At 32.3% G+C, this 17,721-nt stretch overlaps 1 protein-coding gene across 4 annotated transcripts in view; it reads left to right on the forward strand.

The window, feature by feature from the left end:
* Ser (protein serrate) overlaps window positions 1-17,721 on the forward strand; it is a 223,794-nt gene that overhangs the window by 18,940 nt on the left and 187,133 nt on the right. For all 4 annotated transcript variants that reach the window (XM_081972144.1, XM_081972145.1, XM_081972146.1 and 1 more), the window contains exon 2: window positions 117-407. In XM_081972144.1, coding sequence (XP_081828270.1) covers window positions 117-407 — 291 coding nt within the window. The remainder of the gene's footprint in view (window positions 1-116; window positions 408-17,721) is intronic.

Consider the following 17,721-nt stretch of genomic DNA (forward strand, 5'->3'; position numbering starts at 1 on the left):
CAGTTGGTAGTTTGTGATGGTAAGCTGCTTATTTTTGACCACCCACCTGTAATCTATGCAATGTTGACTTATTATTAAATCATTCTTACTACAAAATGTTGTTTTTTTCTTTGCAGTGTACGCATGGCTCCGGAATTTTTGAACTGCAAGTCCTCGAAATGTCCAATCCGCATGGTGAACTACTAACTGGACAGTGTTGCGGTGGTGGTCAACGTTCGCCCAATCGATGTTTGACGCCATGCCAGACATTTTTTCGGCTCTGCCTGAAGGAATACCAGAGCAACGTGAGCAGCACCGGGTCCTGTTCCTTTGGGAACACGTCCAGTTCAGTGTTAGGACGGGACACTTTCACGCTGTCCGATCCGGAACGAGGCAAATTGGTGTTGCCTTTCACTTTCAGATGGACGGTAAGTTTTGTTCCCAGATTCTATTCAGTGCTCGTAAATTTGATCAATGCCTTTAAAAGTCAATTCTACTTGCGCATATTTAATGGCATAGTCATATACCTGTTTAATCCTCTGGAGAACCGTAGGTCGTCCTTTTTTTCCTTGGAGAGCGTACCAAACCAGAAAAGCATTAATAACTATTAACCACCCGAAACAGGTATTTGCACGCGGGTACGAATAAAATAATAAATTAAAACGTTTTTTCTTCGGCTCTTTAAAAACGTTTGAGTCTCGAAATTGCCAAGTGAGTTTTTGCGATTTGGAAGAAATTAATTGTTATATACGTGCTATACTGCTGCGAGGTGATGCACATTTATCATGACCGACGATGACCACAGTGAAAGGTGAATATTTTAGTGTCGCTCGCTTGTATGCCAGCAGGTGGTGGTGCTGCCACGATAGTTGCTCAGATAGTAGGAAAATTATAAAGAACTTTGGCTGCTTCGTATGTAACGGATAGATTTATTTACTCATTTAATTGCAATGAGAATTTTTGTTTAAAAGCTTTCCAAAAAAACTTACCATAATTCTTTCATACTAGAAAGATTTTTCTTTTTAACCAACGAACAACAGGTCATTCAAACACTCCATTTTACATCATTCGTTGCCCAAGTTTTCTTTATATTTCCATTCTTTTCTATTCATTTATCGCACTTAGTTTTTTCCTTCCTGCACTAAGCTTATTTATTTTTTTCTGTTCACTCATTCCTTACATTGTCTCTTATTCGTTTTACTACTCTATGCAGGCCCTGGAGCATATTTCAAGCCTCATTCAAACAAACCTCCTCTCATCCCACTATTCACATCACAGTATACCTGAAATTCTTGAATTGTAACCATCTGCAGCAAAATATACAAACTTGTGTTTACAGGACTATACAGGGTGATTGTAAAGTACGGTTATTTTTCACTGAAGCTTTATGTTTTAGCTATCCTTTTCATTATAAATAGAAAGTACAGGGTGTCAGAGTTCTGTAAAAAAAACTTTAGATGAGAATAATTACCAATCCACTCGACTACTCAATCTGAACTAAACATGAGAGGAAAATTGTCCAATAATAATAATAAAATAAATGTTTTTGAAAAATAATGAGATGCCACTGACTTTTTTCATGCTTTACTAAATGAGCAAAAGGGTCAGTTTGGCAATGTTGCAGAACTTTGTAGTTCGTTTTAGGAGGATGGTCGATATGTCATCATGGCAATATGATTGGTAGTAAATTAGCAAAATAGTCATATGATATATCATTGATTATAATTTGGTTTTGGAAAATGGTCGTTTTGACAAAAAGGCAACAATTTGGTGCTAAATTGAGCAAAATAAAAAATTGCCAAAATTGCACTTTCTGCAAAAATTCAATTTTCTTAATTTGGCAAAATGAGCCAAAACTGGCCTCTCTAGCTCTTCATGTTACCGAGATATTAAATTTCAAAAAGTAGTAACAAAAGACCCCAAATAAGACCCCTAATACCAGCCAATTCTTTAAATTTTTTTGAAAAATGGAAAATTTTAAAGTGCTTTTTTTGTATATATTTTATCTAATTTAATGTCCTTTGGTATAAATATGCCTTTTGCTGTGCATTGGAACCCTCCTGGAGCAAAATAAAAAATTGCCAAAATTGCACTTTTTGCAAAAAAGTTATTTTTTCAATTTTTGAATGATTGTAACTGTTTAATTTGAACTAGTATACAGGGTGGTCCAGTTTTAAGTGTCAATAATTCATCATTCGATAGCCAATTAAAAAATAAGTTGACTTGCATTATGTCATTTTTCTAAAAAACGTTTCCTAAGGAACATACAGTCCTCCAAATTTCAATTTCAAAAATCGTTTTATAGAGTAAAACTGAATATTCAAGACTTGTGAGAGTCCAAATTTGTACTGAATAGTCTAAAAACTTTTTTACTATTAGGAATGGTCTTATGATTCGCTTTCTCAGACTGCCATCCTGGTTGAGTGTCTGAAACTGGCATTCAAGAACTAAAAAAAGTCCGGAAATCAAGGCAAAGATTGTATTGTGCATGAAACTCATTTTTTACTACTAAAAATAGTATAAAAGTTGACTTTTAATGCTAGAACTGACTTTACTAAGACTAAAGAGAGTCCAAAAGTATATTTTCAAGACTTTAATGGGTGTACAACTCAATTTTCTGGACTGGACAACAAGTCTAGAAGTAAATTAAATTTTCGGACTATTTTATTTCTAAAAATTAGTTCTCAAGACTATTATTGTAGCATTTGGTACCAATATTTTTTACTTTTATTACTGAAGAAACATGACTTTTGAAAATAGTCTTAAACTCGATTTTTCAGTCTTAAAAAGCACTAAAAACAGTCTGAATTTCTTAGAGATGCTACAATTTATTGCACCTATGAGTTAATAGTGAAGAAGCTTGAAATAACATTTTCAAGATTATTGTCAGTGGACAAACTGGTTTTTAGGCCTGATAAGTCAAAAACTTTGTAAAGATAGTCTTGAAACTCGATTTGAGGCACTGAAAACAGCCTTAAAACACTAAAAACAGTCTAGTTTATTAAGAAATACCCGAATTGGTGTGTCTAGTGTCTAGAAGTCGATTTAATAGTGACAAAGCTTGGAATGCCATTTTAAGTCTATGAAGATTGAAAAAAGTGTTTTTTAAGTTTGCTATGTCAATAACTTGGTGAAGATAGTCTTGAAACTCGATTTTCCAAGCTGAAAGCAGTTCTGAAGCACTAAAAATAGTCCAGAATTCGAAGAAAATGAAAAGCAAAGTAGGAAGCACGAAAAGTTAGTTTTTTTCATGAATCTAATGTCAATGTCCTGCATCTAAGACTATTTTTATACTAAAATATTGAAATTTGTCTTCAAATTATGAAAACTTACTTCAAATGCAAATTTTAAGCTTTTGATGTCACTTTTCATTAGTTCAGTCACATTTTGGGGTTCAAGTCAATTTTTAAGGTTTAAATGTATGAATTTGTAGTAACAAATTCTTGAAAAAGTAATTTTTACGCCTACAAGTCAATTTTTAGTATTAAAGTCTCTCGATTTGCATGAAAACTGGTTACAAACACAATTTTTAAGCTTCTGAAATTTTTATCTTTTCTAATTCAATTTTCAAAACTAAAGTCTTTTAGTTTGTCTGGAAACTATGAAAACTGGCTACAATAATATTTTTTAAACTTCTTAAGTGAATTTTCCGTTTCCAAGACAATTTTTAAGTTGGGTTAGGTTAGTTTTGGGTCTTTGACCGTAATAACGTGTAATAAAGTGCTTGTTCCAAATTTGATCAATATTGCTCCAACGGTCTGACAGTTATGACAAAAAAAAAAAAACGATTTTTTAAACAGAAATTTGTAGGACTGTATTTTCCTTAGGAAGCACTTTTCAGGAAAATGACATAATGAATGTCAACTTATTTTTTAATTGGCTATGGATTGGTGAATTATTGACATTTAAAACTGGACCACCCTGTATATTTCACAACAACTTTTCGTCAGATTGTCAGATACAATAGGCCTGTTTGCAGAGGCAATCCCTTACTAGTGTTACCAACAAAAAGTTTTGATTGGTTGAATGCTCACGTGACTATTGACATTTTTACAATTTATATGAGCAGTATATGGGTAAATCACAACATTGTTCATTGCCAAGAAAAATCAACAAGCGCTGATTTTGCTATTGCGCATCAATACCGAGTTAAATTTGACATGTGGCAACTGTTACTATTAATATGAATATTGCTGTTTTTGTGATTTTTTTACTTAAATAATTAATATGTATGTATAAATATGGATATGGATCTAAATGTCCTTTAGGGAAAGCGTGTAGGTGTGACAATATCTGAAAGGTTTGAAATGATAGGTTATTAAGTTCTTCAAAGTTAAATGTATTTTTGTGTTACCTTGTACAGCAACTTTTTTAAATATATTGACCATCTTTGGGTTTACTAAGCCTTTCTTATATACTTCTCCGAGTAAATACAGCGGTTTAATAAGCACTTGAGATTTCCCAGATGTTCACTTAATTTCTAATACTAAAATAAGAAACTGAATAGTAAAGAGAGTTTAAACAGTTTTCCTTGCATCGCGTATAATCGAGCATAATGGCCCTTCACTATACAAATAATAGTCCGTAATGAGCAGCCTTGTCTTCCGAAACGCAAATAGACCAGTGTGCTTCGAGTGAAACTATATAAATCTCGATATGCGGAATGTTTGATACGACCAAAAACGGTAACCTGCCTTAATGAAAAGAAAATAGAACGTTTTATTAGATTATAATGCAAACTAATTTATTCCGAAACCGGACCGCAACTTCCGACCGAGATCGTATAGCGATATACGCTTAACGACACTACTAAATCGCTTCAGGACGACCGTAACACGCACTTAGCTCCGTAGTTAGACCTTTGTATCCAACGTTTAAACGAAAATCCACTACATCTGTAATTTTTATCTAGTTCATTTCCATCTAGGCAAGACATATCAGCTTACTGGATAATGATCAACATTATTCTACCTTTTCTAAGGAATGTCCCTTGCATTCTTTCACGCATCCATGCTTGGTTTCTACATTCAGAACATTGGATTTTCGTCATTCGTGATACTCCAATTTTCGGATTGACTGGACGATCGCAAATACGACAAAAATCAGAGTCTAAAAGAAGTCGTCATTAAACGGAATCGCTTGATATTTTGACGAACAAGTCTGCGTGGAACGAATTCGAGACGATGACGAGAACCGATGCTAGCAGAGCATACGCAATGAGGTTGGCAACAAGTTCCCACGGTGACCGACTATATAGCCAGTGATGTCATATGACCGGAGTCGTTTCATTCACGATTTCAAAGAAAGTGGCCAATCTTTTTGCTAGTCATAACGCCCATAGCGTTCATTCTATTTAACTTTTCGACAAATTTCCGTATAAAACATGTTATTGAGATGAGTTACCCATGTCTCACCCCAGACAAAAGATTTGTTGGGAAAGTTAAATTTTGCACTAATTTCAACTATGTCGAATATATCGTTAATCTAATCGTCCCAAAACCAGACCATTGGCTTGGTTTTAATACCTAAACTTTCCTTCAGATAATTTGTTGGGATTTGTGGTGTTCTAAGTATTCTTCTAAAAACTTGAGATAGGAAGACACCAAAGATATCAGAATCATACAGGAATTAAACTGGAACCAAACCGCAGAGATAAGAGTCAACAAAGACACTTTCAATGTATGAAAAAAGTCCGCCAGGACTGGTATATTGTCACCAAGATGTTTTAATATGTGCCGTTTTTTCAAATGGTCCTAAAAGAAGAAAGTGAAGGAATTAAGGTTGACGGAATTTCAATTAACAATATACGATATGCAGACGATACGGTAATTCTAGCACCAACTTCTCCACCACAAGGATCTCCACCAAATGATGGATAGGAAAGTATTCATATCTCTTCAACATTCCCACTTAAAATAATCAGTTGTAACTTTGTTTATGTTGATACAAAAGCCCTTCATAGCTAAACCAGAAAAAGAATTTGAATATTTCTTTGCTGGCAATGCCATACTTAAAGTCAATATTAAACCTGAAGTATACTTGTCCCTAACAAAATGGTACTTCACAGATATGGATGACACATTTGATTTTTAATGAGCTTTATCGCACTTTGATTGTCTACATACATATTAATGGGTAATTTTATGTCTTCTTCAAGAGCTTTAAGCAAATTTTGTAACCACATAGCTTCTCTGGAAGTTGAAGCTGCTACATATTCTGCTTCATTGGTAGACAAGCTTACACACTTCTGCCTTTGACTCTTTCAAGTAACTGTTGCTTATCAAGAAATCATAACCTGTTGTTTATATGTCGATAGACACTCCATTTTCAGTGAACTGTAGTGTGATTTTGTAGATTTCGACTAGCTACTCCAATTGAGTATACTATGTCTGGCCTACTTACTATTGCCAAAAACATAAGTGCTGCTTCTCTTAAAGGGACATTATCAATGTATTGTTGAAAAACTAGGATCTACAGGCACCAAAACTGGATTTGAATTATGTTGTCCAGATATATTAACTACTTGGTTAATGTATCTCGAATGATGAATGAGCTATTATGAAGCAGCCCAATTTGTGATGCTGCTTTCAATATAAGATTTTGAATGATTGTCACTTGGAATCTTTTCTGTCAGTCTTAGGTAACATAAACGCAGCTGTTAGATGTATATTGATGAAAGTCAATACTTTGAGCAAATTCCTTTGCTACTTTCAAGCCAGATACTTTTCTATTTTTAAAATTAAATTCTTCAGGTAAATTTATATACAATCAAATTTTTCTCCGTTCTAAAAGTACTAAGAGATCCAATAGTGTGTGAAAAGGTTTCTTGAATATGACACTTGGGAGACACCTTTTGAACATTCTTTAAATCGAGATTTGTCCGTTTTGAACTTCCTTAACCTAGAAAACCCTCTTGGTTTCAATTGTGCTTTTTTTGAGGTGGCAAATCAACCAACTCCCATGTTTGCAAGGCCTCTTTTTATTTTTGTTTATTGGAGCAAGTTTGTATTTTGATACTTTCTGTTCAGTATTGTCTCTTCCATGTCCAAGTTCCATCAAAATGGTTTGGATCAAAGTCATTCTGGGATCCAAATTGTCACCATTTTCAACTTGAAGCAATATGCAATTTTTCATTTCTGTTTTCATTAAAAATTATGTAGCAAGAGACTTTAATTTGATGACTGACTGGATCATACAACCTGCAATTTGTTGATTTATTTTCATTATCTACAATGACATACCTTTTGCTGTGCTTGTCCAATAAGAGTTTAGAAAGGGAGATAACATTTCTTAACTGTACTCCTTTAATAACAACTGTAGTACTTTTTATCGTCAGTAATTATCATCAAACATATTGAAGAATGAAAAAATTCGCGCATTTTCTCACGATCGTATTTCAACGTAAATTAATAATATCAACAAATTTGGGTATGCGAATTAAGTTGTGAACTCCAAAATTAGTTTAATGACTTGATCGAACCACACTCGGTATTTTGATCAATTAACCCAATTCGAATTTGGGCCTACCAAACCAAAACCGACCATAGTAACCAAAAAAATTAAACAAAGATGTCCTTTAATTGAACGTGAAATTTGGGCAGTTGGCGAAACCAACAAATTTGGACAGGACAGATACGCAAAACAGTACTGTTATTAACCGCCGACAGGCAGTCAAGAAATCAAAAAATTATAATTATAACCTTTTGAGGATTTAATTACCTGTCTACCAAAAGTCCATCATCGTATCAGGTTGCTAAATAGCTTGTGGCAAGTTCAGTAATATCCGTTAACTATTATTATTTATAATACGTTGATGATTATCTGAATAATTGATACAAACTTATTAAAAATATATAAGCTGGTCAATAAGGAGGAAATATCGCATAAGCCGAACAAGAGCAAACAAGGAGTGAGTTACAGTTGTTTCACTATAGGAAATGATTTATTTGCCAACCAATACAAATTTAAAATTACAATGTAGACAACTGTTATAATGGGGGAAGTCGTGAAGAAGTAGCTAATTAAGCAAACGGTACCCGTAGAAAGATTGATGCCATTAAGAAAAAAAAAGTATGTTGTCAATTTTTTTATTATCGTCAAGCCCCTTGAAATAAACTTGTCATGCTCGTGATGGAACGTAGGATTTTTCCAAATTACATATTATTAAGCTTTTGTTAATTAAGTTTAGAATATCAGAAGTGCGTTGCAAGAATATTTTAAGTAAATTGTGGATTGGTTCCTATATGAAAATATGAGTTTTGACTTATTTGAGAGAGTTATCACAAAGTAATCAAAGTTTTTACCGATCAAAAGCACAACTTGAGCCGAGCGGTAGATCGCTGAAGGATTTTGGTGTACACACTCGAGGTATTATGAGGCACTTTGCCAGTATTACCAAGCATTTTAAGGCATTTAAAAGTATTTTGAGGCATTATCTGAATATTTTATAACATGTTTTGTGGGGTTTTTATTAGAATTTTGAGCTAAATAAAGCCTCTTTGAAGGAAAATTTGCGATATTTTTAGGAATACTTTGCAGTAGACAATACACTGTACCAAAATAACTAAATTGAACAGAACGTAAGCACATGTAATTATTATTGTAAAATCGAGGGTACCATCTTTGTTACATTAGATTGAGTTGATTGAGATGTCAACTGGCCCTTACAGTGTTGCAAGTTCGAAAATTGCATTATTAAAGTCACGTGACGTGTATGTTTCAATTTAAGTTTTTTACAACTGTCTAAATAAAATTTAACAATTTTCCAAAGTTTAAACTACGTTCTGATGGTCACGTGACAGTTTTTGACAATGTCACCTGGCCTTTACAGTGTTGCAAACTAAGAAATTGAATTATCAAAGTCACGTGACGTGTATGTTTCAATTGAAGTTTTTTACAACTGTCTAAATTTAATTTACCAATTTTCCAAAGGTTAAACTGCGTTCTGAATGTCACGTGACTGTTTTTGACAATGTCAACTGGCCTTAACAGTGTTGCAAACTGAAAAAAATTAATTGTCCAAGTCACGTGACGTGTATTTTGCAATTTCAGTTTTAACAACTGTCTAAATTTAATTTATCAATTTTCCAAAGTTTAAACTGCGTTCTGAATGTCACGTGACTGTTTTTAACAATGTCAACTGGTCTTTACAGTGTTGCAAGCTGAAAAATTGAATTATCAAAGTCACGTGACGTGTATTTTGCAATTTCATTTTTAACAACTGTCTAAATTGAATTTATCAATTTTCCAAAGTTTAAACTGCGTTCTGAATGTCACGTGACTGTTTTTAACAATGTCAACTGGCCTTTCAAGTGTGGCAAACTGAAAAGTTGAATTATCAAAGTCACGTGACGTGTATGTTGCAATTTAAATTTTTACAACTGTCTAAATTGAATTTATCAATTTTCCAAAGTTTAAACTGCATTTTTAAGGTCACGCGACTGTTTTTGACAATGTCAACTGGTCTTTACAGTGTTGCAAGCTGAAAAATTGAATTATCAAAGTCACGTGACGTGTATTTTGCAATTTCATTTTTAACAACTGTCTAAATTGAATTTATCAATTTTCCAAAGTTTAAACTGCGTTCTGAATGTCACGTGACTGTTTTTGACAATGTCAACTGGCCTTTCAAGTGTGGCAAACTGAAAAGTTGAATTATCAAAGTCACGTGACGTGTATGTTGCAATTTAAATTTTTACAACTGTCTAAATTGAATTTATCAATTTTCCAAAGTTTAAACTGCATTTTTAAGGTCACGCGACTGTTTTTGACAATGTCAACTGGTCTTTACAGTGTTGCAAGCTGAAAAATTGAATTATCAAAGTCACGTGACGTGTATTTTGCAATTTCATTTTTAACAACTGTCTAAATTGAATTTATCAATTTTCCAAAGTTTAAACTGCGTTCTGAATGTCACGTGACTGTTTTTGACAATGTCAACTGGCCTTTCAAGTGTGGCAAACTGAAAAGTTGAATTATCAAAGTCACGTGACGTGTATGTTGCAATTTAAATTTTTACAACTGTCTAAATTGAATTTATCAATTTTCCAAAGTTTAAACTGCATTTTTAAGGTCACGCGACTGTTTTTGACAATGTCAACTGGTCTTTACAGTGTTGCAAGCTGAAAAATTGAATTATCAAAGTCACGTGACGTGTATTTTGCAATTTCATTTTTAACAACTGTCTAAATTGAATTTATCAATTTTCCAAAGTTTAAACTGCGTTCTGAATGTCACGTGACTGTTTTTAACAATGTCAACTGACATTTACAGTGTTTCAAACTGAAAAAAATTAATTATCAAAGTCACGTGACGTGTATTTTGCAATTTCAGTTTTAACAACTGTCTAAATTTAATTTATCAATTTTCCAAAGTTTAAACTGCGTTCTGAAGGTCACGTGACTGTTTTTGACAATGTCAACAGGCCCTTATAATGTTGCAAACTGAAAAATTGAATTATCAAAGTCACGTGACGTGTATTTTGCAATTTCAGTTTTATCAACTGTCTAAATTTAATTTATCAATTTTCCAAAGTTTAAACTGCGTTCTGAATGTCACGTGACTGTTTTTAACAATGTCAACTGATATTTACAGTGTTTCAAACTGAAAAAAATTAATTGTCCAAGTCACGTGACGTGTATTTTGCAATTTCAGTTTTAACAACTGTCTAAATTTAATTTATCAATTTTCCATGGTGTAAACTGCGTTCTGAAGGTCACGTGACTGTTTTTGACAATGTCAACAGGCCTTTATAATGTTGCAAACTGAAAAATTGAATTATCAAAGTCACGTGACGTGTATTTTGCAATTTCAGTTTTAACAACTGTCTAAATTTAATTTACCAATTTTCCAAAGGTTAAACTGCGTTCTGAATGTCACGTGACTGTTTTTGACAATGTCAACTGGCCTTAACAGTGTTGCAAACTAAAAAATTGAATTATCAAAGTCACGTGACGTGTATTACGTGAGAATTTAAGTTTCACGTGACAATTTATGTTTTTAGAATTGCCTAAATTTCATTTATCAATTTTCCAATGTTTAAACTGCATTTTGAAAGTCGTGACTGTTTTTGACAATGTCAACTGACCTTTACAGTGTTGCATGCTCCAAAATTGAATTATCAAAGTCACGTGACGTAGTTATTTTACTACTGTCTAAATTTGTCCAACTATTTCTTTTAAATAATAGGTGTTTTTATTTGACACGTGCTAAATAGCAAACTCTAACCTATAGTAATGGGGGAAGGCCCCATTCCAATTAATTTAGTTTAAGGTACATTTAAGAAACAAACTCAGTCCAAAAAAAAGTCGAACGTCAAATTGTAATACGACTGGTAAATGACCTTTACCGCACTGTATTAGATTCATATCGATTTTGTTCTTCATTCCCTTTCAAACGATTTTACATGTCAAAATTAAATTGCTACGCGAAAACCGCGAACAGGTTGAATATTTTCTGAATATAATCCGAAATGGCATATTGAATATTTCTGCATGGTAATTTTGCCGCTCGGTGAATTCCTTTAAACCTTTTAACAAATCGCATCTCGCCGGTAGTCAATAATTTAAATTATTGCCCCCGGTAACGACTACTGCCTTTCCATCGATATTACATAATATTTTGTTATGCACTAGTCAGTTACGGTGAATCAGAATTTTTTTTCAGGAACATCTCGCGTATAATCTCGCCCATCTCGAAACGTTTCAAATTCGACATGAACCAACCGCAGCGGTTCATTAAAGTCAGATCTGATAATAGGAAAAAAGAACCATGAAAACACCCAACTTTAATTAAACCGTTTTTCTGGGTACTGGTTTCAACCGTGAAATTTTACAAAAAATGTTTTAACCAGTTTTAAAGTTCCTGCTATTCTTCTACACGTTTTCTTTATCGTCTTCACTCAAATTCTCGCTTGAAAACGTACCAATTTGTTGATCAACGAATTGAATCACAGTCTGCTGATTGTGCAAGCATAAGACCACATACTAACGAACCGAGAAATATAACAGCGCAGGTAATACGGATTAGGTCCGGTTTTAGTTAGTGAAGAATTTAAAGGGTCCGCTCGTTTATTTTCCTCATTAACAGTTCAATGGTATGGAATTTTTTTGTGGAGGGCCTCGAAAGTCGGCTCTTATTCCCTTTTAAAAATAAATCGAACCCGAAACCACGACTCCCAACTTTTGTACGTAATTAAAATACTGTTTTCCGACGCTAATTGTCGCCAAAACGGCATTATTTCGCAAATTCAATGGAAAAAACACGGCAGTTGCGGTACAGCCTTAATTGCTCCCTCTTAATGAACTCGACTGGTTTCTCACATTGTTGAAATTTCCTCCTCAACTCTCATTAGTTTCAATATATTTTCCTGTATACAGTTAAATTCAACAGGCAAAAAAAAACATTTCAATATCAATACAAAACATTAATCATTCGTAGAGCCCAAACTTAAATAAAAAGTAAAGTAATTTTTAGACACCCTGTATAATTACAATTTGACTAGAAATGTAATAGTTGCTAATATCTCCAACTTTAATGTATTAATAATGCTTGTAATGGAATGGTTCACTCAAGAGAACTTAATAAACCAAAAACAATCGAAGGAGTAAGAAAATGAGGAAAAAACAGTAATTTGATTCACCACGTAATTTTGAGACACTCTGTATAATTAAAATTTGTCTAGAAATTTTAGTAATCATTCAAATTTAAGTTTTTTTGTATAACTGAAAATAAAGCTTGCAATGGACTGGTTTAAATTCAATAAACAACCGGTATACCGGGTGTCCCAAAATTGAATAACAAACCAATCTGATGATATTTTATTCTATGTACAGGATGTCCGGATTTAGTTTGTTTTGACAGGAAAACCCCGGCTAGATAGGAAAAAACTAGTATACATGTCTAGAGCTCAATTTTTGAAAAAATATTTATGGCAAATACCTTATTTCGATATCTTAGAGTGCGTTTTTCGAATTTTGTTCATTTTGAAAACTCTTCACAACTTTTTTGTTTATAAAAATATCGAAGTGAAACACAACACATTAAAGTAACTAACGACTAAAGAACTAATTTTTAAATTAATGGGAGATAATAATTAAAAACAAAATAAAGAAAAAAAATTTAAACTCTGAAGTGTTGTCATAATCTGAGTCAAATCCAACTTGAATAAAAAAAAAGTGTAATATCTCAGTTATTTTTAAGAATAACTCTAGACATACTTGCATTGTACTAAACGGCATAAAATTGACATTTTATTAAAGTTATAGTTATTGGAAAAGGGAAGACATTAGCAAAAAATCAAACACTCCACTGACATCACATCAAAAAAGTGCCTTGAGAATGTTTTTGATTCACTTCTATATTTTGATTGATATATTTAACTGACAATATATCGAAATACGATTTTGCCATTCATCTTTTCTCAAAAATCGACCTCTAGACATGTATACTAGTTTTTTCCTATCTATCCGAGAAATAGGGGTTTCCTGTCAAAACACTCTAAATCCGGACACTCTGTATATTAAAAACAGTAGAATATCGATACAGTTTATATCAAATACAATTTGTCTTAAATCCAAAAAAACTAATACAAAAAAATAAATTTATAAGTAGTTGCTGAAATTTGGAACACTCGGTATATTAATAAAACTACCCAATTTTGTTGTTTGTTTTTTTTGTTGTTTGTTTGTTACCAGACGAATCTGCTGACAAAATATGGATTTTGATTTAAAAAAATTGAATTTACGTTTGAAAAATTTCTCTTTCTGTTTCACTATGTTTATACAGGGTGGATTTTATATTGCATCTGGAAAACGTAAGGTGTGTCTACCAAACTATCATCGATCATTTCGAAACTTGGGATACACACTTTCGTCTATCTTTCATGACATTTTCAAGTTTTTCTTTCATTTTTGATAGTTTAAATTAACTGAAATTTATAAAACAAAAAAAAAATCATTAATTCAGTGGCCTTTTTCGTCATTGTCAGTATGATCATTTTAACACTGCAATGATTAACGTTCAAGGTCAAAGCAAAACGTCAAAATCTGTCATTCTATGGTTACAACTGTCAAAAAAGTTCAAAATAAAAATTATTACAAAATTTAATTGAGAGTTGCACAAGCCAATCACACTGGAACTGTTAAATGTCAATCCAGTCAACATTTTTCAAGAAAAGTGTTATTGTTAAAGGATAATCTTGTCAAACTAAAAGAAAAGGGAAACATAGTATTTGAGGTTTGAGAAAGTCAAAAATGATTATATTACCACTGCAGCTGTCAAGTTCAAAATCTGTCATTCTACTTGTCAAATCTGGTATTTAAAATAAAAACTATTACGAAATTTAATTGAGTACAGTTGTGAAATGTCAATCAAGTTAAAATTCAGGAGAAAGTGTCAGAAACTGTCATTTCAGTAGTCAAAACTGTCTTTTTGTAGTTGGAAACTGTTTAATTTTAAGACTCAAATGCAGTTGTGGGTCAAAACTGACATTTTACGGTCCAAACGATCCAAATTTCAAGCTAAAATTGTTCAAAACTTAAGGAAAGCAAAAAGTGAATAATCATATTCAAAAACAGAGAATTTCTAAATCTGTCATTTTACTTCTAACATTTGTCATCCTGTAGTTAGAACTGTCAAAAACTTAACATATTCAATTTGACAAATAAACTGTACAAATTTAAGGTTAGAATTGACAGAAAAGAAAAACATATACTATTTAAGGTTACCACTGCATCTGTCAACATTCTGTGGTTAGATTAGTCAAAAAGTTTAAAATGATATTTACAATGAAATTTAATTTACGGTTTCTCAAGCCAATCACACTGGAACTGTTTAAAATGTCAAACAAGTCAAAAATTTAGACAGAAAACTGTCATTTCAGTTGTAAAAATTGACATTTGATGGTAGGAAACTGTCTAATTTCAAAGTAAAAATGCAGTTGCTTGTCAAATTTTTAAACTAAAATTGTTGATGACTTGAGGAAAAAAAACAATTTTCAGATAATAGTGAAATTAGTTTCAAATATCGTCTAAATGGCAGCTTACTTTGCAATGAAATTTTTGAGATGTTTAGTAAACAATTTTTGACATTTTTAAAAAAAAAACTTGAAATATTTTGAAAACAACTAGAGATTGAAATTTTAGTGAGTGATTACTGTTGCCAAATTTTCATAAATTTCCTATACCTAAATACTTTTTCAATATCTGGTACAGGCAGCTTTGGGACGCCCTCTGATCAGTTTTTCTTGATTTTACAACATTCCACAACACCTGTTTGTGTGTATAAAAAATATGAAGGCAATTTAACCGATTTCATCAATAGTTCCAAACGTTTGGAATGTTTAGGACACATGTTCCTTCTATATCGATAAGTGTAGATTAAAAAAACAAAATTAATAGCGAACATAATTAGCTTAAGAGATATTTAACTTTACCCATTTTTATTAGCTGCATAAAGATTGGATAACATCACAAACTAAGTACCGTAATCAGTTAGAACCAGGAAAAAATAGATTCTCATCTGTAAAACATTATAGATACCAAGGTAAGACAATGTGTGTTTATACGGTAAATTAGTGTAAACCTGTTTTCGAAAATTTCCAAACGTTTAAACTGAAGATTACTGTAATAAATTCAAAGATGCCTTAATTTCAGTTGTAGAATGAGAATTGTTCTTTCAATGACCTCCCAAATCACCATATCTGGATTCTTTGGATTTTAGAGAGTTACTACAGTCTAAACAATCTTATGCTTAATAAGATTGTTTAGACTGTAATATTAATGTAAAATCTAGCAAGAAGGTTCATATACTGTCACAAAACAGACAAAAACAATATAAACCACACTATCTGGCAAAAGAACGGTTTAAAAACCTTCAATGCAGACTGTTAAATATGACTTTTGCTATTAGTTATTTGTTTGACTGAAATCCAAGTATCCCTCAGTATATCTGGTTTGTTTGGACTGAATAGTATTCACATATCCTCCTCTTTTTTCAGTTTACCATCGTACTAGTTTGGATTAAGACAACTGAGTCTATCAATTAATGCCAAAGCTGCTGTAATAATTAATCCAGTTAAACGTTATTAAGAAAACCTGTTGCCAGTTCAGTTGCAGCAGAAATTTCTCACCCAAAATTACGATGATTAAAAATACGACCGCTTAAATTAATTACTAGACAGTTTAGTCACCAATTAAGTCACTATATGGCTTTCATTTAGTGTGTGTACTTACGACAACTGTTTGCCAGGGATTAAAAATAAAATAGCAATTTATGTTTCTTCTTTTCATGATGTTAAACGTCAAAAATGTTTTTTTTCTAAAAAAGGTTAACTTTAGAGTTTTTACAGGCGGAGATGCGGAATTTTCAAAATTTTAATACGATTTTCAAAAAAAGTCGATTATCTTGGGAGCGATTGGAAATTTTTAAGCTGCCTTTATTCTTCTTCAAATTGTGCAATGTATCTCTTTAAATAACTGAAATTCTCATGACGGGGCTTCTTGTATATTTATCTCTTTGACACCTTTATTTTGTATTTAAAATGCTAAGAAATCTTTAGGTAACAACTAGACTAACTGGTGAAATGGTCATATCTGTTAGAGGTGCTTCAAAATGTCACAATTTTGTATTAAAATAAAACGTTTTCCATTTAAAAAACACTGATTTCTTGCTCGTATGCTTTTCACCAAACAGTTGCTGTAGAAATGTATTTTCAGATATAAAAATAAAATGACACTACACAGTTTTGAAGAAAAATACAGATTTTGAGAAACACCCTGTAATCTGTCACGGATTTCAAATTTTATCTATTTTTATTAGAAAAAACTGTTTTCACCTTAAAACGTCAATTTATTTGGCCTAATCTATACATAAAAACTTTAAGCAAATAATTACTAATTTGACAATTGAATTATTGAAAACAGTATGTATACAGGGTGACACTCAGAAAACGAGAAATGGATGTAAGTATTATTAAATTTGAAAAACTATTCATAGTTTAATGACTTTTGTTGTTATTAAGTTTCAGTGCGTGCATCGTAGAAGCTAAAATAAGAAATAACTTTCCTAAATATCTCAGATCCTCAACTTTTAATACAAAAAGCAGTGTTATTGAAAAAATCGAGGTGTAAATAATTTTAAATTAAAGACTCTGTAGAAGAAAAAGACTTAGTAAAATCTGAAGCTAATCAGAGACGTCCGTAAATAAAAGTTGTTACCAAAAATACGTAGCGGTAAAAGTCGTCAGCAAGACGAACATTCTTCGAAACTAAGCACGTCACAGCATTTAATTTACACCCAATTAAATTAAGATGAATGTGCTTTTTTCGTTTCTTATGTCTCGGGTGAAAAACCCATTTAGAGAATCCTACAAAAGACCAGAAAATTCCTCTTTGAGTTTTATGAACTTTTCTGCCCCTTAATGAACGTTCGATCACATGTTGTCGTTAGTTCACAAGGAAACTGGTTGGACATTGTTTGGTTACAGTTAACTTAAAGTTGGTTATTTCCTTGTTAACAGTACAATTTTCCCACAATTCTGCATGAACTTCAAATGATAAACTCTTGCAATTCATTAGCGATGATTATAATGTTTATTAGGCACGATTGTTGAACACAAAAAATGTTTCTTTTATTGTTGGCTTTGGCTGCGTTAATGTCTTTTTCAGAGGCCAATAGGTCACTCAACTAATTGCCATAAATTAACACCGTCATAATTATACAACCACGTGCTTAGTTTGATCC

The sequence above is a fragment of the Ips typographus genome, linkage group LG2, assembly GCF_016097725.1.
Source record: "Ips typographus isolate SLU linkage group LG2, UJ_Ityp_2.0, whole genome shotgun sequence".
In the NCBI taxonomy this organism is placed as follows: domain Eukaryota; kingdom Metazoa; phylum Arthropoda; class Insecta; order Coleoptera; family Curculionidae; genus Ips; species Ips typographus.